The sequence below is a fragment of the Orbicella franksi genome, chromosome 9 (genome assembly GCF_964199315.1).
Source record: "Orbicella franksi chromosome 9, jaOrbFran1.1, whole genome shotgun sequence".
NCBI lineage: Eukaryota > Metazoa > Cnidaria > Anthozoa > Scleractinia > Merulinidae > Orbicella > Orbicella franksi.
The window spans coordinates 2,858,643-2,880,725 of NC_138153.1; the positions used below are offsets into that span (position 1 = coordinate 2,858,643).

The following is a 22,083-nucleotide window of genomic DNA, read 5'->3' on the forward strand; positions in this document are numbered from 1 at the left end:
AATATCTAAACGACGTTACTTCCTGTCCGCGGCCATGTGCCCATGTCGATTGAAATTGCGCTTAAAATAGCACAGTTTATTTACTTGCCTAATCTTTGATTGGAAAGAAATAGCTATCTTATTGTCGAGTTCAACAAAGAAATATGACTGAGAGAGCGCTCTTTCTCCTAACCGGGCCACCCCTAGATTTGAATTTTATATGCATCGCCAGCTTCAAACCAAAACAAAAATCCAAAAAAAAAAACGCACACACACAGCGGGTTGGACGCGTTACCATATTAGTGTTGGCCAATTCGGCAAGTGCAGTATTTTGATAAATGATCAGGGATATTGATATATCGATGTTTGGTTGGAAGGGATACAGTGAACCACCCTTACAGTAGCAGCGAAAGGGGCCTCCCATTTGATTTATCCCTAAAATAAAACCCACTGCCTAACAAATACTCAGTTCTCCCCCCCCACCAACCCAACGCCCCTAAAAAAACAAAACTAACAAACAAATAATCATAAGGAAACTACTATCGGCCCCGCCCACTCCTCCGAGTAAAGTGATCTGCGATATTTCATACAAAACAAAACCATCGCACCCTCTGCATCGAGAGGTGTGCACGGTAACCTCGCCCCCAGGAGAACGTTCGGAGCGAATGAAAAAGAAGGTAATAAGAAAGACTAGGGATGAAAGACACACTAGGAAAATGAGTTATCAACTCTTCATCTATTTCCTTATTAGTCGTGGGGCTCCCACGACAGAGCTCAAGGACGAGTCGTTTTTTCATTCTTTTTAAGTCCTCCCTCGACAGTGGAGTTGTTTGCGGAGGAAACTAGTTGTAATCGTCCGACAGTGCTTTTGATCACAACAGAAGATACCAGCAGTCTAATAAACCACATCATTTATAAAACGCAGACCATATGAATACATCGAAATAAAGAGTCGAAAAGAAGACCACTGAACAAGGCAGGGGCAGCTATACAAACATGTTTGATTTTGAGCTGCATTCAATTTGTTTTTCTTTTGTGGACTTCGGTAGAGGTGTAATCTTAACGGGAACGAAATCCTTTAAATTTCCGAGTTAATAAAATGATCCTCATTTCGTATTACGTGTTAACGATGTTACGAATCACATCAAAAAATATTAACAATAATTCACAGCTTTTGAAAGACGATCCGGTCACACGGTTTCTCTTGAATCTCCAAAGCAACATTGTATGTTATTTCTCCAAATATGATTCACTGCTAGATTCTCCCTAAAATGTCGATCATTAACAAACCCTAGCACTAATCAAGCCCCTACGTGTAGCCGTACCCACCCCCGCCGTTTTTCCTTGGGGGTGGGGACTGTTACAGGTAGGCAACGCTAATTAATGCTTACCACTGAGGGTAAAGAAAATCAGTAACTAAGAAATAACCTTTTGACATAACAACAAATTCTCTGGACTTTTATCAAGGGACACGTATGACAATCGTTAAGGAGTGTTTTTTTATCTTGATCTTTCGAATGTAAGAGTAATTGACAAGCTGGACAAGATTATGTACGTTCACATTTTATTTAAATACTTTGCGTACGTAATGGAACTGATGAGATCTCTAGGAATAAAAACATGGTAAAATTAGCTAGAATGATAGGTATTTCCTTTTAGTATTTACACAATTTAATATGAAATATCAGTTTTACTCAAAATTCAATTTGTCCTCTGTTGCACCTTTACCACACGGACTCAAAAAAAAAAAACCCGTACATAATAAATCCGATTAAGAGCCTGAGACGACCTTATATAATAGCGAGATATTTTCACCCGCATTCTATGAAATAAATACAGAACGGCAAAACTCAAAAGTATAGATAATTATTTCCACTTTGGTGTCATTGGTTATTAATGTACATTTTGAAGTCTTGTTCAGAGCAGTTTTAAGACATATTCAGCAAAATCGAATTCAGTTCCATTCGCTTGCATTTCACCGTTTAACATGTGTTCACGCTGACTCCTACCTTGGGTCACACAACATAAAGGTTTAGACATACTTTTTTTGGCACCTCTTTGTCAGATGTAATAACACGTACTACGCTTGCCTGATCGACCTAGCAGCTATACACGGAAATCTTTTTGATATATTGGTGTAGTGACTCTTTCATGCCAAAACAACTTAAACTACGAACCTACCAGAATCTATCAGAAGTGGAACGAGGGCCAACACAAAGTATATTATTTATAAGGCGTGTATTGTTAAAGGGTGAGATTTTATGGAAACGTAAACATTCTAAAAAGCAGGGAAACCATTTCATGGAAAAGAACAAACCATACACGAAATAGAGACGGTGCAAGAAAATTTCCCAGAATACAAATGTCAGGTTATTTAAAAGCATAAAATCCATAGAATATTTAAAATTCCATGAAATTTAACCTTTCAGGTTGGGTAACAAATTGGTAGCTCAGCTAAGTGTTTTATCGAAAAATTCCATGTCTGCCAACGTCATATGACTAGTTTTTTGTTTCCAAGAAAACAGGCACGTGATAAATTAACGCAAACTCAGGACTGTTCGTTGGCACATTCTGCTTCAACGTTGAAACAAATTCTTTTCGATTTCGCTTGTCGGATAAATATTCAAAATTATCAATATAACCTCGTGAATTGGTTCTTTTAACTGATAAGGCAGATTGCTTAATCTGGTGAATTGCCACGACATAGTGCTAAATATTTGTCAATATTGTAGAGTGATACATATATACGTCAAAAATTAGTCTTAATTTATCAAACTGATAAAGAACAGCTCTATCAGTAACTATTTAAAGGTAGATCTGAGCTAAAATTTTAGTAATCTGTACAAAGTACTATCACCTTAAAAAATTACAAACGTAAACCATATACAGTTTTGTAACGAATTTTAACCACATTTGAATTTTCCTTTTGTTTCGTTATTTGGGTTGTCACGCAACAGACAAAAGTGGCGTGACTCGGGTAACGAAAACCTGTGACACTTGCTTTCCAATACACAACCATTTGGTAATGAATACCGATTTAAACAACTATAAAACAATTATTTTCTTTTTGTGTTCATATACAACTATACCAGCGGTGATGTAATAAAATATGTCTAAAAGTTATTCGGCAGTTAAACGAAGCAGCCTTGCGAACTCTCGGCCGATCTCCAAGATATCGATCTATGCCAATATCGCGTCCGTGATTTGTTATTCTCTTCCATTCAAGTAGCTTCGTGCCATCTCAGATGTACTTCAAGAGAACCGATAGATTATTTTCCTGATTAGAGATATCGAGTTTACACCAACGTGGCCTCTGAATCGTCGTTCGCTCTCCATTCTAGCAAGTCCTCTTCAAATATGGACGATTCCGACGGTTGGTTAGTCCGATAATATCCCGGATTTGTCAGGTAAGGTACTGCTGACATGTTCACTTGAGATTTAGCTGTCCTTAGATTCATATTCGATAGCAGGGCAGGCTTATCAATGGTCGATAAAGACGTTGATATGTAGCCTTTACCAGAGAGATTAGGAGACAGTCTTGAACTGTGATTCACAGAATAAGTTCCCGCCATGCCTGAAGTACTCATAATTGCCAAGTCACTGGTGTTTAAATACTTCGCATTTGGGAGTCTTAAGTTGGAAGGTCGAGCGTCAAATGAAAATGACCGTTGACTCCGCATAGGACTAAACAGGGAGTTGCTTCCTTCGTGGTCGCTGTTAAGACTCTCCGAACTCTGTCCCGCGGAACGATTTGCAAACAACCGAGGACTCGGCCCTCGGATGTGATTCTCGTCCAAACTTTCACACGAGTTGCCGATTCTCCGATGGTGCCCGTAAGGTTCCGGATTTTCTCCGAGGTCTTCCGAGTTCGCGTACGAACTCACCGAGGACGGCTTCGTAGAGGAGTCGCTGCGAGTATCACTATCCGAATACTGGAACGCCGGAATTGCACGGTTGTTTTCCCCCAAGAGCGAAAATCTCCCCGCCCGGGGACCATTAGCAAGGGGGCTATGCTGTCGTCGTGTCTCTGAGATTCCCTGATAAGACCTAGCCGTGGGACTCGGAGGAGTCTTCCGATACGGTGATATCACCGGAGACGGTGGCCCGCTATAATAACCCCGCTCGAGTGCATCCCTATCCTGAAGGCTTTCTGCGCTGATGATACTTCCGTTCCTTGAAGCAAGGCTCAGGCTGACGCTTGTTCGATAGCGCTGAGGGCTTAGTCTCTCTGTTTGAGTGTAGCTGCTCCCGTTGGATAACGAATGAGAACGATAGAAACCTAAAACCACGACAGAAATAATCCAGTTAAATTTATTAACAATTCCCTTCGATGTGATAGGTTTTAAAAACTCGCGCCCTCTTCTCAACCAATTCAAAACCGCTGGTGACTTGTCACGTGTTTTAATTTCCGCGCTTAGTGCCTGTTTGCTGTATTTGTTTTGAGTTGTGCATGGCACACTCTGTAAGCCTAATGTGAAAGCTGCCAAGAAAGCTTGCCCGCAGGATTCACTGTGAACCACTTTTTTTTTTGAGAATGGCCATTGTGATTGCATTGGTTTTGGTTTTAAGCCAATCGATTGAACAATTCTCTACTTTGCTTAAAGTTTGACGACACAACATTTTGCAGATAACTGGCGTGTCTTACCTTCTCCTACACTGCTATCTTCCACATCTGTTGAACAAGCAGAGAACAAGTTAGATGCGTGTGGAACGGAGAAAATTAATCTAAATCCGAGATCTGAGTTCGTCACGTATGGCGATTTTAGCAGCAGCTCAGCTAATGAACGGGTTGGATAGGTCAGTCAACGTAAGCAAAACCTGGAAAAAAGTATTGGCACAATCGAACAGTGTAAAACCCAGGGAGAAAAAGCTGGTGGCGATTTAGCCTCCCTCGGTATTTTTTGCATGACTCGCGTGGCTGATATAAAATCCCGGCGGTCACGCAAACATCTGCGACGAAGGCGAGTGTCACGTACGGATGGTACTGAAGTTCCAACAAACTAACCTCATTATTACGCACTATGGAAGTCAGAGTTAAATTATGTCCCATTACCGTGGTTGGACTTCACTAGCAATCGAGATTCCTTCACTTTTCGAAGATTCTCTTCCATGTCTTTGAGCTAAAATGACAGATGTGCAAAGATAACATGAAGTTAAACAGATGAAATGTAAAAAAACATAGCCTAGTTTAGCTGGTGTTTTCGTTGTCGCGCGATGGCAAACTACGAGCCCTCTCGCGGCTTCACTAGCAACGCATTTTCCATCGCGCGGCAATTTTACGAGCACAGCAAGACAGTGTTACATGTTGCTCACCCTTCTCAGTGACTTCTGGTACGTTAACTTCCTAGTTTTTCTGACGTTCTTGTTAACGCTACGGTCCTCGGCAAGTTTCTGACAGCGAACAAGAACAAATCACAAAACGATCAATACAGGTGTTGGTTGAAAATAAGAACGTCTAAGGTAAAGTCTGCATACGAGCCAAGTGGCCCATCAGGCCGGAGCTTATCCCGGTTTCTGTAACATGAAGCGACTGGGAGTATTTCTACTCCCCCCTGGTTGGGCTGCTAGTCCATCACAGGGTTACACAAAGCGTTCGATTTGCCAGTACCCATTCATACACCTGGGCGGAGAGAGGCACTGTGGGAGCAAAGTGTCTTGTCCAAGAACACAACGCAACGCCGCCGGTCAGGGCTCGAACCCGGACCGCTCGATCCGGAGGCGAGCGCACTAACCATGAGGCCATTACGCCTCCACTAAAGGTGCTCAACATTACGTCAAAAACCCTGAATTCCGATTGGGAATCATTGAGATGGTTGGACGCAGCTGTGAATCTGATATAAATGAATACCTGCGCAGCAGTTGTTATCTGTGACTGGATTTCAAGCTCTCTTGCCATGGTCTTGATTTCCTCATCCTGACGGAAGAAAAACAGATTGCAAGAAAATTTAGAGGAACGAAAGAACATCGTTCAAAACGTTCACTTTAAAAAATGTGGAAAGTCAGAGTCCAAGAAGGAAATAGAAATGGTATGTAAGAATTAGTCTGCATCCTGGGACAGGTGTAAGATCGCACGACACGTATCAGATTACATGACATAACTGTGTTATTAACCAAGTGCAAAGGCGGTACAGGGAGGATATCAGTCCTCCATCTCTTAAGGATTTAGCTCAACGAGGTCTTTACAAAAAGACCGAGGGCCTATATCCTCTCAGAGCCTTCTCAAGTGACCTTGGTTGATAAAAGATTTACCGCACGACTTACTGTTTGAAAAGGTGCTGTTGAAACATCACCATAAGACCAGAAATTAAGTATTTTGATTAGTTGGTCGAGTTACAGGAGCGAAATATGGCACAAAAGAAATGTAAGACTGCATTCATAACACACGTGACAAGCCAGAGGTTTTTCATCGCTATTATAGTTACCTCGTCCTTTTCGCCGCTGATGATAAACTCGGAGAATTCAAAGGCGGTGCCTACTCTCCGTCGGATTGGTGGCAGGGGACTCCCAGGGGTATAGGGGGTCTCCGGGGGATACTCGCCAGTGAATTCCTAGAAACAAAGTTCAAGCCTACGTAAGTTCTGTAGTAAGTATGACTAAAAACGTCTAATGTTTGAATGATTACAAACGACACAAATAATTTATTTCTCTCTTTCTTGTTAGCAAGTTTACTTTGGCTATTTTGCCATTATTTCACAGTCCGCGTCAGTCCAAAAATCGACTTCATTTGGCATTATTTTAATTTAGAGCAGAACTTGTCTGTGGTTTTTCTCTTCACCTGTTGTTACAAGTAGCCTGTCCATAGACTTTTCTTTTGGTCTGCGAATTTTTGTTTTCGTCGAGCGCGCGTGAAAGCGAGCGCGGTTTAGCGCGCGTATTCCACGCGCCGGGTTTATATTTCGCTAAGCTTGCGATCTCTACGAACTCAAGACAAAATCTAGAGGGTCTGTGGACAGGCTAGTTACAAGCGGAGTGAACTGGAAATAAAATAAGCGCCCTTTCCAGAGTAGGGCAACATGTATCTATCCTGTCCCCTTAATGACAAGCTTTGATAACAACACCTTTTCTTGCGTAGCTGTACTTTAATCGACAAAGGTTTGCCTGGCAGCGAGTTTTTATCATCTGATCATGTTTTATTTCTAACTTACCGCCTCCTGCATACACAGTGATTTGAGTTCGTCCATCTTTTCTTTCAGTTTATCCAGAAGAGCCTCTTTTCTCGCCGCCAAAGCTGTCAACATCTCGCGTTCCGCCGCTTTCGGAAGCGACGATAAGTTATCACCTTTAAGACATAATAACATGCTCTTAGTACAAAACATTTAACAGGACTAAGCCGTTAGAGGAGCTACGTTTGCGAATCTTGAAAAGTTTAGCCTGAATGTTTCAAGTTCGTCGTTTGTAATCCGTGTTGATCTTCTCTATCCTTAACCATCCCTTTTCCTTTATGGTTTATTACGATTATCTCTTGGGTGTTTTTCTATCTTTATAAACTATTTTCAGCTTTCTTTCAATTCAAAGGTAATTTTGTACGTGAGCAAAATAAGCCCGAGAAAATGCAAGTGACTCGTGGAATATTCCATGGTATACCACGAGAGAGCGTTACGTAACTAGTATGTACAATATTGTAAGCGTGACTAACCTCCATTCGTGCTGATGCTGGACACACTGTGCGACTGATCACTCTTGGTACTCATGCTGTCTGAAGTGGATGAAGGCAATGATCCTGTGGACTGCGACAACTCACGTGCCATGTCTCGAAGAGTTCTCCGCAGAGTTATCTTGGCCTAAACCACAAGTGAGAATCACCGATTAGCACCTTTATAATTGTTACTGAAAGTTTTTGCCTCTGGTTTTGCGCCTGCTAAAAGCGAATGGGAAAAAAAACACAATTCCTTTTTTTTTTCCCAACTAGTCAAGATGCAAACTAAAACATACTGCACTCTCTGTTCACCACTGCAAATTTTCCAGCATCAGAGTAAGGCCGCTCAGGAAAAATATCGCTAAACCCCAAGCTTAATCTGTCAATTCTCTATACTGGATGTCTCACCTTCCTGTTTCCTGTTTGTCAGCGTTGAGCGTTTTGTGGTACATCAAGACAATATGAGGACATTATGCCCCTCTTTTTATACTGCAATAATTTATTAATCCGTGAGTTCTCAGTTCCTGCCAAGTCATAATTCTGTCATTCCAATACTCTTACCACCCCCTTTAAGCTCTCCTCCATTTTTCTTACCTCAACCTGTTTCTTGTCCAGGTAAAATTGATGTTGACTTATAGCCATCGTCCACATTGTTTTGGCCAATGCAGCTGTGCTGGAAAACCAGGCATGAACCATCATGCTTCCTGCGCCTGGCTTGCGGCTTATTGTTCTACACAAACATTCAAAAATGATAAATGTGCAATCATTTAAAAACACTGCCTGCATTCATACAAATGAAAATTTTGTCCAACTGCACAACTGCAATCATAATAAACAACTTTAAATTACTATCATTTAATTTATTTACTAAGTCTTAACTTGACATGTAGTTGCGATTACTTTTAGTTTTACATACTTTTACTTACACTAGTTTAGTTTACTTTAGTTTGCTTCTCTTTACTTTATCTAATTTACGTTTAATAGTGTTGTCACATTCGTAGCTTGACATACCTAGCTTTACTGTCCTTAAATTCATATCTGGAATGTGGAAAATTAAATATGATATGAGGAGGTTAATCCTATTCAATCCCTGGGTGACAATCGCTGTTTATTGGGCATGCACGATGATAACGATCAGTGTGCAAAGAAACTCATGTCTCACAGCCCAGGCTTGGGGATTTTGCAGTCAGCAAGGCTGTGGTGTAAGAAAAATTACGAGGAGCTCAAGTTTAGGTTCCTAACCATGAAATCCAGGGTGCCCGGCACTTAAGCTTATATGAAAAAAGTAAGTTATTCCAGTTGCCCAAAGGCAAAAGTTAGTCGCCTACGGCACCCAGGCACTTCTAGTAAGAGCACAGCCCTGGTTAGGCGAGTGGATTCCATCCTTCACTTGCCCAATGGGTGGGTGAAGTATTTTGGGTAAAAAATTGTTTGAGAAAATTCAAATTATAGAAGAACTGTAAGTGGAAAAAACTGTGGATATACAGGGTTAAATTCATGTCAACTCAGGTTATATATGTTGGTAGGTCTAACCGAGGAATTTATTCCTTATCCATTGAAATTTTAAACTTAAAATCTGTCTGGTAATTTAGCTCATCTCATGCAACTGTTTGATATATAGTTAAATGAAATTTAACATAGTTAACGACTAGGAGCTAGTCTGGTCAGTAGCGTTTTCATAGGCGGTTGTTAGTGTTTTGGCCGTCTGTGAGCGTTTGGTTAGAGTTTGGTGCGTTCTGTAGCGTTTGATATAGTTCAATGAAATTTTACATAGTTTATGACCAGGAGCGAGTCTGGTCAGTAGCGTTTTTTGTAGGCGTTTGATTGTGCCTTGGCCATCTGTTAGCGTTTGTTTAGCGTTTGGTGCGTTCTGTAGCGTTTGCAGCAGTCATATGGTCGTGAGAGCCCTGGGGCTGACATTGTCCAGCGGTATTTTTGGTTAGTACGTGTGTTGTCATCCCATGTGCTTGCAGTGTGTTCATCGCTCTGTTAGTGTGGCGTTGTGGATTGAATTATAGTTTAGCGGTTCTCGGCGTTCCCTCCCTATCCCCCCCCCCCCCCCCCCCTCTTTTCAGCATTTTTTTTTTCCACCAATGCCATCTGGCTTGAGTGTGACGGGTGCCTGTAGGGGGCTTGGCATGGGGGGCCCATGGCTTGGTTGTGGGTTGGGCAGGCCAGTCAGGTGTTCTAGCGCCTTGGGGATGTGACTGCGGTTGCAGCCCCCAGACTTCGTAGGCACCTTCCCTCCACTAGCGACTTGGGCGTTAATATTGATTTTATAAGAGGAAAGGCCAAGAGGTCGACACCCCAAGTTAATCAAGAAAGTTTTAAATTTTTATTTTAGGGACAGGAGTTCAAATTAAACCAGCCACTGGTGATTATACAAGGTAAAATAAATATTAAGCTAAAATGATTTTGCTTATTTATGATATTGCTTACACAAATAGGGGACTAATAAAAGTTTAAGTGATCTACCATCTGGCCTGGAAGAAGAAGAAAAGGCTAGGCCAAGGTACTGGATGCAATGTCCACTTGTGGCAGCCTGTTACAACTAGCTAGCCAGATGCTTGCCTCCCAGTGCTATAGTTCCATAGCAAGAGGCAGCAGGATCAATCAAAAGAAAACCTACCAAAGTAATTATAACATTATTTTTCAAAGGTTAGAAAAAATAGTTTTTTACTACTTGTTATGACTAACCTGTAGGAATCTCTAATCTCAATGGAGAATTTCCTGTCCCGAAAGTATATATTCTCTATCTGACTCCACATGAAAATCTGAAAAAAAGGAAATAGAACATAAATTAAAACAAAAAATACACTTGATTATGCCAGACGGTTTAAATGTGAATTTGCATTCTTTTATAATTTTTTCAATTTAATGTTGCAGATGCTAGTCTGAAACCAAGACATAAACATTAAGTAGCAATACATTTTACTGCTTAGTGTGTGAAAGATTGGTTTCTGAGAAACCAGTAAAAGCAACCCCTGCTAAGTGATCCAAAGTTAGATTCTGCAGCTCCAATCTTTGGACAATGAAGAGAGAATGACAGCTTGTTGGCGATGGTGAAAACACTTCCTTTGAAGAAATTTGTGATGGAGTGATCTGTGAAGCAGCAGAAAGTCTTGAAGACGAGGCATGTGTAGCACTTAAGTGGCATTAAATTACATCAGTTTGTCGATCTGTGTGCTTTGTTGTTTCTACTCTACTAAAGCAAATGAAGAAGCCTAATCTGTGTATTACAGTGTGGTAAAACACGACAGGCATTTGAGAACACGAGGGAAATGTAGAAAACACTCGCCTGTGGTTCGTGTTAATTCCCTTGTGTTCTCAAATGCCCGTCATGTTTTATCACAGTGTAATACATGGATTAGGCTTCTTTATTTGTTAAATAATATTTGCATTACTGAGGATTACCTTTCTGGGTTTGATCTTATCTCCATGGTCATAAAGACCAATTCCTTTAGGACTGAGTCCTAACCACCATGGCATATTGGTTTTGTCCTAAAGAAAGGAAATAAGTAGTAATGTATCAAACCTGGACATGTAAACTTCTTTAAAGATGATGTCACTACAGCTACAGTATATTAACAAACTCAATAAATAGCCATTCCCATTCAAAACCACCTAAGAACACAGCATGGTGTAAGGCTCCTGCCATTCGCACAACCTCAAGGACTCATATCTAAGAGATTTGTAGAGATGTATTCAAACACTTAAAATTACAGTGTCCTTTATGTTGCTCTTAGGGAGACGAAAAGGTGCGATCATTGGTGGTAAAAATCCTTATAAATATCTATTATGGGCTGTCCTGTTGAACCACTGGGTTTCAAAACACTCTATGACTCAGATTATAAATGCTGGATTTACATGTACTATCACAAGTACATTATCCAACAAACTCAATAAGCACAACATGGCTATTTGAATTTATGGATAGTTTAAAATGAAGCACTGTCTGTTATCCCCATATCATACAAATTTTATAGATTGTGACTGTTGTGTGTTCCTTACCTTAACTTCATAGTAATGAACACCATAAGTTGGCAAACTTTGAAAAATACAAAGATACCTGAAGAGAAAAAAAAATTGTAATTAAAAAAGAAACAAAAGCCAGATTTCTTCAATTTATATGTGTGCATGTTTATGCATCTGGATGTAAACACAAGGGTGAGTTTAGAAAAACGAAAACATTGAAGTACAGCACACAAGTCCAGTCACCCTAAATTACACATTTTAAACCTTTTGCATTGATTAATTGGCTTGGCTGTAAAATATGTTGCACGACAAAAAATATATACATGTATGGATATATATTAAAAAAACTGAAAATATGGCTTCAAACATGTAGATGTTTGAACCTACATACACAAACCAAATCCATGTTGTATCATATTTACACACAAAACTCTATTAACTTGTCTATTAACTTGTCTTCCGTGTGAGTTTGTTTTAAATCTAATAAAACATGGTCTCTCACACAGAATGCTAATATGTCAATTAAAATAGAATTTAAACCCTTCTCATAACATCACTATGTTTACTTGTAACTTTAGTTGATACATTAATTTCAGAAGTCAATTAAAATTACCATGATTGTTATTTTAGACAATTTGCAGTTTACCTGACAATAGATTCACCTCTTGTCTGCCCAGCAGATCTTTTGTAGTACTCTAACACTTTATCTTCACTGTAGCAACAAAAAAAAAAAAAAAAAAGAACATAAAAATCTCATTACTTCGAACAAAACACCATGATATCTCTATCATAGCCAAACATTTGTACTGCTGTAAGAAACAAAGTAGGAAAATAACCATGGAGACAATATTGGATTGACATGCTCAAATCTGAATTCAATAACGATTTACATAAAAATATTTGGTATTCTAATTGCATCTACTTAATGTCAGTTTGTAGATGTGACAAAATTATGTCATCCAATCAGCCCTAACACATGTTAGGAAGGTTATTGTAAATAATCACTCTTTTTTACACTCACCAATAAGTTATGGATGGTCGTTCTTTGAGTGTTCTAGTTGGAAGAACAGGTAGCTTCCTGAGTTCTACTTTTGCTGCCTCATCACTGAAATAATGATACAAAAATAATTACACAGTGTTTGAGTGAGAAAAGATATAGCTTAAAAAACATGACTGGTAGAACTGTTACATCAATGAACTGCTCTGGGCTACTCTAAATTAATTGATTTCCACATGTATGTGAAAAAGGGATATTGTAGAACAAGAATGAGAGTTTTTTCAAACTCACAACAGTGAACTGATTGTAAATGTAAATCATGATCAATATGCAAAACAATGATATAAAACCTTTGTGTGGCCATTAAAATTATTTGTCAAATGACTGACCTTAGTCAGTTTAAAGCATGAAAGGAAGAAGACACTGACGCACCTTGTGTAGTCTCCATTGGTTGCATGAAGAGCGAGGGCAGCAAGCTCAAACACGGTTTCACTATCACACTGAATTGTACCCTACAACATCAACATATTACATGACTGTATGTTTAGATAATGGTCTGGGCAAACAGCCACAAGGTGAATTTCTTGGTTAAGATTTTCATAAGCACTGTAAGGTTGATTTGCATGTTAGTAAGAGAGCACTCCTAGTTAGCTTTCAGAATTAATGCTGAAACCGATTTTCATTATCAACAGCCTTCAGACTTGTTATACATGTACATGAAAAACAGATACAGTGTTAACTTTACAAATGAAATAAACAAACCCATTTTAATATGTAAACACAATTTTGGTGCAAACAGTTCTCTATAGTACATGTACACATACATGGTCAAGCAATGTCTCATGAAAGAAACTGCTTGACAATATTGTTTTTGCTGTCATCATTGTCCTTGGCATTGTCAGCAATGTCATTGTCATCATCTTAACTTTACATGTATATGCTAGATGAATACACTGCTAGTAGATTTATATTGTTAAATTACAAGTATTTTGTGCTGGTATGGACAATGCTAATGTGTGAACTTATTGTACAGTGTAACTGAGGATAATAACAGTACCCACTAAGACTGCATGCTGTGTGTTGCATTCACACCTGTAACTCATTTGAAGCCAGCCCTACAGTGCAGCTCAGATATATCCGAACCAAAATATACGCGTAATTCGCGTCAGCCCAATACGTGTATATGCGTATGCAGATACGCACGTACGCGTATGCATATACGCACATACGCGTATGCCTGATTAGTATGTATGAGCTAACCTATTGTTTTTTCTTTTCTTAAGAGGTCATTGTTGTTTTCAATGGCTTGACAGCTTGCCACAGAGCGAGAAAGAGTTTTCTTTATTTTAAATACGCATATACAGTATGTGCACGTATGCCTTCAGACTAGAGTTATTAGCAAAATGTTGGCTGAAACTAACACTTTGCAATTGGGCACTTGACAGAAAATTAACTGACTGAATATAATTAAAAGAGAGAGTATTTTGCCGTTAAATCAAAAATTTACCATTTTCTTTTTGTCAAATAGAACCTACATACTTCAACAATCCCATCTTCATGCAGCAAACACAACCGAATGATAACTTTTTTTCGACACAAAGTAAACATGGTCCAAGCAAGCGCGCGACTTGGAAACGTGTGCCGAAACACAGAACTTTTCCTTGAAGAAAATTAAAAATAACAAAATGTGAGCAGCACACCATAGAAACTTCAGTAAACAATTCTCTTGTCGGGGAAAGAGTATTTTACCATTTGGAACGGTTTGTGTCAGATATAACCGGAGATATCATTTTCTCAACAAGGTCTTCGGAACGCTTCAAACAATTAACATTCTCACAAGCGACTTGCCAACGCACGCCGAAACACAGAACTTTTCCTCGAAGAAAAAATAACTAAACGCAAGTGACGCACCAGGGAAACTTTGATGAACAATTATTTGGTTAAAGAAAGAACATTTTACCGTGTGAATGAACGATTTGCGTCAAATATAACCGGAGATATAATTTTTTTGGCAAGGTCTTCGGGGCATGTACTAAAACCTGAAACAACGAAACGAGCGAAACGAAACCACTGAAACAAGCGAAACGACCGAAACGAGTAAAATAGTAAGTAAATAACCAAAAAAGTTAAAACAAAAAAGTCTTGAGCTCTAGTGCGTTACTATGGCAGCCGGATCTCGTACCCAGATCCTGCTCTTAAGCCACATGTGTGACATTGTGACATCACAAACCTGAAAGGTGGATGAGCCCAAGCGTGTCGAGCAGGAAGATATTGAGAAAATGGTGGGTATTTTCACATTCTGAATGGTATTCTAACTAAAACAAGAAATCTAATTTCAAAGAAAGGTTTTCTGGTCGTATCGTGGATTCTTAGACGGTGGCGAATTGAATGGTCTTTTCAAGAATGACTTTGCAGCATTCTTCCTGCGAACCAGGACTTTCTTTAATATATATCTCTAAAGATAAACGAGGGCGACTTCACAGGCTTTAATCATATTACCATCAGGCCTTCATGACTCCCGCAGTTCTCAAAGTAATTTCTTTTTAGGCGCTCAGCTCTTCACGGATACTCTTGAGATTGTGTTTCCATACATCATGGGTTTGGTGTTGTCGATTCGCCACCTCCTAAGAATCCACGATACGACCATTAAACCTTTCTTTGAAATTACTTTCCTTGTTTTAGCTAGAATTCCATTCAAAATGTGAAAAATACTCACCTTTTTCTCGATGTCTTTGTGGTCGTCGTCGACACCCTTGCGCTCATCCATCTTTCAGGTTTGAGATGTAACGATGTCACACATGTGAATCTGGGTACGAGATCAGGCTGCCATAGTAACGTGCCAGATATCAAGGCTAGTTTTTAACTTTTTCATTTATTTACTTGTTATTTAACTCGTTTTGGTTGTTTTGCTCATTTCAGTGGTTTCGTTTCGCTCGTTTCGATGGTTTTGTTTCGTTGTTTCAGGTTTTAGTACATGCCATTCAGACAAAGATTTCACAAACGACTTGCCAACATGTGCCAAAACACAGCTCTTTACTTGTAAAAACATTAAGTTCACGTGTTAAAATAGGGAGTTCAAGCGACTGTTTCAATTTTCTTCCCATTTTTGGTAGCTTAAGATCAAGCAAGTGTTAATAAATGGTAGTTTGTCGGTGAATTTGCGAAGTGACCGAAAACTCGAAATATGATAGCTTTCATTGATCGGCAGGACGTTTTAACAACATGCAAATTTCCCTTTCAAGCCTTTTTCATTCCCAGAAATGTAATGTCCTTTGTTTCACAAACACTGCTTCACACAAAGAAACTTGTGGGAATGCATAACAAAGAGACATATATGCACGTATATACGCGCATATGTGCATGTATTAACATACGCGTATACACAAAATATACTCGTATAATACGCGTATGCGTAGTTCACATATATCTGAGTTGCACTGTACGCTTGTGTGTTTCTAGACATTGACTACCAACAAAATTATTTTTGGTGATGTTACTCATACCTTAAAAATAAGAATTCTTGCTTGGAGGAAGAAAAGCTCCACAGTGCTTGTTTCTTTTAAGATTAAAATGTTTGGGACAAAAAACCTGAAATTGAAATTATCAATAATTAATTTAACAAGAAACACTACTAAATCTGATAACATGTCAAAATCTACAACGTAACAATGTAACGAGAACAGAACAATGTAACTAAAACAACAGCATAACTTTGCAGAGTAAACCCAAAATTCAGTTTTATTCTCATTGATTTTCACTGAAGATGGGTTTCTTTTATAGCCAGAATTCTCTATGTATTGCAGAAACAAGAATGGTCCACATTACATGTTTCCTTTTAGGTGAAAAACTCTCAAATAGAAAGTTTAAATAAACATATTTTTGGCTCAGAGACATTAAAGGAAAATGAACAGTGTTCCATTGTCGACTACTAATTAAACAACACCGACATTTCCTGCTTAACAGATTTGAGGAAGACGAGATGAAGGGTGGACCCTATCCAAGTACCCACCCCAGATGTGTGGTAAACCATTAAGGAATTGCCTTGATTATGTCATTCAACATAAACATTAACTATCCGGCCATCCATAAGCACTCAGTTTAAAGCATTTTGACTTATCAGGGAGGGTTGATTGTTTAGGACAATGAACAATTCATGAAACTGAGGTTAGCTTTTATGTCAGTGCCCATTTGTTCTAATTTTCATATACTTGAACAGTTGAATCCTGCTCTTTCAAACTCTCAGGCACGAGTCAAACACTGTACTTCACATGAGCCGGACCCAATTCAACCAATTGGGCTCATGTGAAGTTCAGCTTTGACCCAATTAAGTTCAACTGATTTTATTTGGAGCGGCTGAGGCGTTCTTCACGCCTGGCCAGCCGTGAATAAGGCCTGAAGACCGACTTTGGGTCAGACGCCGATCTTCAAATGAGCTGAACCAAACGCATAATCAAACGTCTAAAGGCGCCATTTTGACTTTACCTTGAAAAACCACTGACCAACAAGACTGCTTTTGTTATTTGTTTGGTGTAGCAGTTCAGTTTGACTGAATTGAATTCAACGTTTGACTCAAACAGGCGTTCTTTTAGTTATTTGAGTTGACCCAAACTGTCATTAGGTTCGGCTCATGTGAAGTACTGCGTTTGACCTGGGCCTCAGGGTAAATGAAAAAAGTGTGAAATAAGAGAAGGTCGAAATAACCGATAGTAAATAACTGAGGGGCAAATCCAAGGTAGCAATAGCAAGGAATTTGAAATAACTGGATTTAAATTAGCGGGGTTCAACTGTACTTATTTTCATTATTTTTATTTATTTAAGTAACTTATTATTTTCCTTTATTATAGGTTTCTTGGGTTACTATGCAATTAGCTCCATCAGCTTCATGTACATGTACTTGGATGGTCCAAACTTAATACACATTTTAAGTTATTTTTCTTTTAATTTGATATCTGGTATCTACACATAAGTTAAATTTCTTTATCACCTTTATGTAAACAAATACATGTACATGCGGGGGTGGAAAATAAATAAAGTCTTGTTTGTAGAATATGTCTAAAAACAATGTATGATCAAGAGGGACAGATTTAGAGAAATGTTATATTATCAGTCATGGAAATTTCAAGATCAAATAAAGTTGTACAGAAAGAAACATCCCTTACCTGACACAAAATACTAAAAGAACTGGGTCCTGGTATCTGGGAAGGTCATGCTCCAGAACACGTCTGTCAAGCCGTAGCCAGTTCTGGTGACTCCTAGAAAAACATAAAGGAGTGAAATTCAAGTTGGCATTCAAAAACGGTTCAAGACACAGGTATGTTTTCTTAAATAAAGTAAAGTCTACTCTTATTCCATTCCTAGTCAATCACCAGGTGGAGGCTAAAACAATAAAACATATTGGAGGGGAGTTCATCATTAAATCCCAGAATTGCATTAGGTTTTTCACCTAATTAACACATACTCATGAATTCAATACACCACGGTGGAGAAGAAGGTCACAAGAACAATCGGTTAATGCTTACTGTACAAACTCCAAACCATGTACTCAAAGCCTAAAATTAACTGGCAAACTTTCCATCTGTAGGTCACATGCCTTGTCTCCACTCTGGGAAATGAGTTTCAATGATTTTCTGAAGATTTCTGACTGTTTCTAAGGAAATTTCCAATCAAGTTCTTTCTCAAAATTTTTGTTAGTTATGCAAACATTCCTAATTTTTTTGGATATTTTCAAAGTTTTCTTAAGATCTCTCAAAGATACAGTAATGGAAAATCCATCAAGACATTTTAACATACAAGTACATATCCAGCTTATTCAGCATTAAATATTTCAGGTAAATTATCAATGGCAATTGTGGCATTGTTGAAATCTCAATCTGTGGTGTCAAATCTTTTATAATTGTACAGAAAAAATTCTAAGTAGCAAAATTTACTGTACAAAAGTACCAGTATGTTAAATACATACAAGCAAAGAATGTTAATATTCTGCCCAAATGTACCATAGAAATATTAAAAAGTAAAGCATGCATAAAACTAGCCACTTGTCAGGGCTGACATTAAGGGGCTTAACTCATACATCTACCACCTGTTTCAGCTGAGTATGCTCAATATCCGCTAGCCCCTTAATGTTATGGGTGACATTGCTTTTCATCGATACGATTGACCCACAAGGTAACTAGTTTTTACAGGTGTGAAGATCAAGGTTTCAAGTGACTCAAAGCTTAATGACAGCCCTGGTTGTAAGGATTACAGGTAAAAGTTCAAGATCTGCTACAACAAGATTACATGAACTAAGATTTGGGATTCCTTGTCTGCAGTACTGTAAAAGTTAAAGTAGTGCCCATATCTGGTTAGCTATTATTAGCTATTATTATAAGATCCAGTATGTACATAAATACTATGCACATAAATACGCTGTTAGTAGTGATTTAAGTATGCAAAACAACTCTGCCAGTTCAAGAGATTTATGAAAATCTTGTAATAATTACATTTATTGTCAGCATTTTTGTTCCATCATTTTTAGAATCTGCTAATAACTACGTGTAAAATTAAGCCAAATTACATCATTTACTGGCACAATAAATCAAACAGGGCTTTGAGAGAACACAAATAACACAAGCTTCTGTTGGTCAATTCATTCTGTTTGTCATTCATTTACTATTTTTAGATGAAAATGCCTCAATTGTCAGAAGGGCGGTGGAACAATAATAAATAAATATTAACCAATCATATCACTTCCAGTACCCCAGTTATTCTTAATACAATTAATCATCCAGCTGACAGCTTAAGTTTCAAAGTTACAAGGAAATTAAACACTCAATGAGGTGTAGCGAAGTTCGGTATCACTCATACATTTACAAATTGAGAAAATATTATTTCAACTAGTAGTGATACTTTTGCAAACGATATTCTAACTTTTTTGACATATGTTTACAAAGAAAAGGAATCCAAGATGGGTACTGAATAAATCATAAGGACATGCTTAAGCATTGTATTCAGTGGAAAAACAACAATGGTGCATAAACAATCACATTCTCCTATTTGCAATGGACCGTGACAAGTTGGCAAACAGCCACTTAAATTATATATTTGTGTTTAAATGCTCCTTCAAACATTCCAAGCTTAACCGTACAAGGAACTTAACCTGACCTTAACATGTTTTGCAATAATTTTACATGTCACGTCTGCTGATATTTATTGAATCCTTGATGTTTATTATGTGTTGTGCATAAGTTCACTGCATGTAGTTTCAAGGATGAAAACTTTTTTACAGAGGTTATTTTAAAAAGAATTGGTTGTACACTGTCAGCAGAAGGTTTCAATAAATCAATAATTCACAGCTTACATGTATATCAGTGACATCATTAGCCACCTAGAAGAAACTATTCTAATAATTGACAAGTGCTAAGTAAATAAATTTTTTTTTTGCATTCTTACATTGTATAAAATCTCTGTCTCTTTCATATCATTATTTCCTTGCAATACAGATCTATCAATCCATAAATTTCTGGCATCAGCACGAAAAATTGGTGAAAAATATAACTTATAAATTCTATGAAAACTTTGTCTTGCCAATTCTTGTTCTGTAACCAAATCCCAAAAATGTGTAATTGGTATGATGGCATAAATATGTGGGCATTTTACACCAAGGAAACTTCGAACGTATTTTTAATTTTTATTGTTTATTTCCTGCTGAAAAACACCCTAACCAAAGGATTACAACTTCCTAATCGACAAACTCTCTGCTATTTTCTACGCACTTCCTGCAAAATCTTCCGACGACAGTGCAGGAAATACCCGAAATTATTGCATTCTTTACGGAAATTATCTCTAGAAAACTTGTGAATTCAATATGATGGGTGACCAGTTGTATCTTATCTATAAATATATGAAAAGATATTGTTTTTATCCCCGTTTCAAGAAAGCACAACATTGTTATAAACGCGGAAATAGACATCTTTACTAATTGTTACTGATTCCAATGAGTCACCGGCTAGAACTTTATTAGCTTGTGTATGTCAGGTTTCTCTCGATAAAGTATAACTGCCTTTGATGATTGAATTAGTTCACAGGTTTTGTGTTTTGACACATACAAACAGAAAATAACCAGAGCTCACCATATGAAAAATTGCGACGAAGACAACGTAATCATCATACTATTTAAGCTCATAGTAAAGTTGTAAAACTTACGTAAGATTTTAAGCTGCTGTAAGCTTAAAATCCCAGCTTTAACGCGCAGAGAGAGGAATGAAACAGAAATTTGTGTTATTATCCAAGAATTAGCACGATTAAGACGTAAGCTGAAACTGATTTTGTGCAAGTTAGAGTGAAAATAATTGAGTCAAAGCGTGTTGTAGGTTATTGTTTTTATTAGAGGACACCTAGAGAACGTTAGAACGCTACTGCAGACCTCCTGGAGGAACCATCCCGAGCATTTGGAGAAAGGCTTTAAAAATCACCTTGTAGTCGTTCACAATACGTCAAAATCAAAACAACGAGTCCACTAACGAGTTAAGGGACACAATATAAAACTGCAGCGCTTGTAGTTCACGTGTTTGATCGCTGTAGATAACTAGTGCCAAGCTAGAGTAAACCAAGACATGACAATTCAGATGTTTACATCGCTCAACCCTGAATTTAACAGGTCTGTAATGGTCAGTGCAAACCGTTTAAGCCCTCTAAATCGCTGTATAAATAAAATCAAACCAACTTACGTGTCATCGGAGTAAGATAGGCCAAAATATTCTTTCTCGTGGAGGCCGACTTGCGAGGCAACCATATCAAGCAAATCACACGCCATGAGCCGAGGCTAAAGCGTGAAAGAAAGACGTTCGTACACGCGATTAACATTAGGTTTACTGCCATCGATTTTAGAACACCGCGATTTACAGCTTTCGTTGAATGTCAAACCTGTAAGACAGTTATTTACCTGAACTAAAAGATCCAGTCGTCGCTCGTCCAGCATTATGATCTGACATCTTCGCGGCTTGCGAGCATCAGTCATTCTATGAAGATCGATAGCCGCGCTTATTCCTCTCGAAACTATGGCTACCGAGACAGTCTAAATCACAATGCATAGCTTTTCAACTATGCCTTTACCCACGGCCATTTCCTTATCCTCCGATTAAACGTGGAGGCAGCTTTCAGGTGTCCTAAAATAAAGAGTTTCTTTCTTCAAATTCGCACTCATCCGTGTATTTCCTGTGGGAATTTTATTTCTGCTTTGCATTGCTGGAGGAATGAGTGGAATCTTCTGCGCATGACTATTACAAGCCCGCCTGCCAATCAAGCCCCGACTAAGCTTCTGAAGTGCCGCGACGAACCAACTCATGGAATACAACAGCGAAAAGCCGTATGCAAACTTTTATTTTGACTGTAAGAAAAGATAAGAGTTAAAATTTAGACGTTTCTCTGAAATTGAGGCGAAAGAATTTTAAAACCACCTCTAAAGCCGATGTTTTCTAGAAAGTCGAGAACAGAAAATTAGAGACAAAAATTCTTT

General features: G+C 38.4%; 1 protein-coding gene across 2 annotated transcripts; it reads right to left on the bottom strand.

Annotated features, from left to right (window-relative positions):
- Positions 1-267: 267 nt before the first annotated feature.
- LOC145496599 (FERM domain-containing protein 4A-like) lies at positions 268-22,040 on the bottom strand. Of its 2 annotated transcripts, XM_081476302.1 has the most exons (20): positions 21,511-22,040; positions 21,296-21,390; positions 17,747-17,839; positions 16,091-16,175; positions 13,020-13,099; positions 12,612-12,695; positions 12,237-12,302; positions 11,627-11,684; positions 11,030-11,116; positions 10,313-10,389; positions 8,627-8,653; positions 8,210-8,345; positions 7,616-7,760; positions 7,125-7,258; positions 6,402-6,527; positions 5,828-5,893; positions 5,293-5,370; positions 5,033-5,099; positions 4,625-4,651; positions 268-4,258 (listed from the first exon to the last, which is right to left on the bottom strand). In XM_081476302.1, exons 1-20 carry the CDS (start codon positions 21,583-21,585, stop codon positions 3,276-3,278), a joined length of 2,589 nt encoding a protein of 862 aa, XP_081332428.1. In that variant the 5' UTR covers positions 21,586-22,040; the 3' UTR covers positions 268-3,275. The 2 variants fall into 2 exon arrangements, with proteins under 2 accessions (XP_081332428.1, XP_081332429.1); XM_081476303.1 differs by lacking the exon at positions 8,627-8,653 and having other exon boundaries at positions 21,511-22,039.
- Positions 22,041-22,083: the final 43 nt, after the last annotated feature.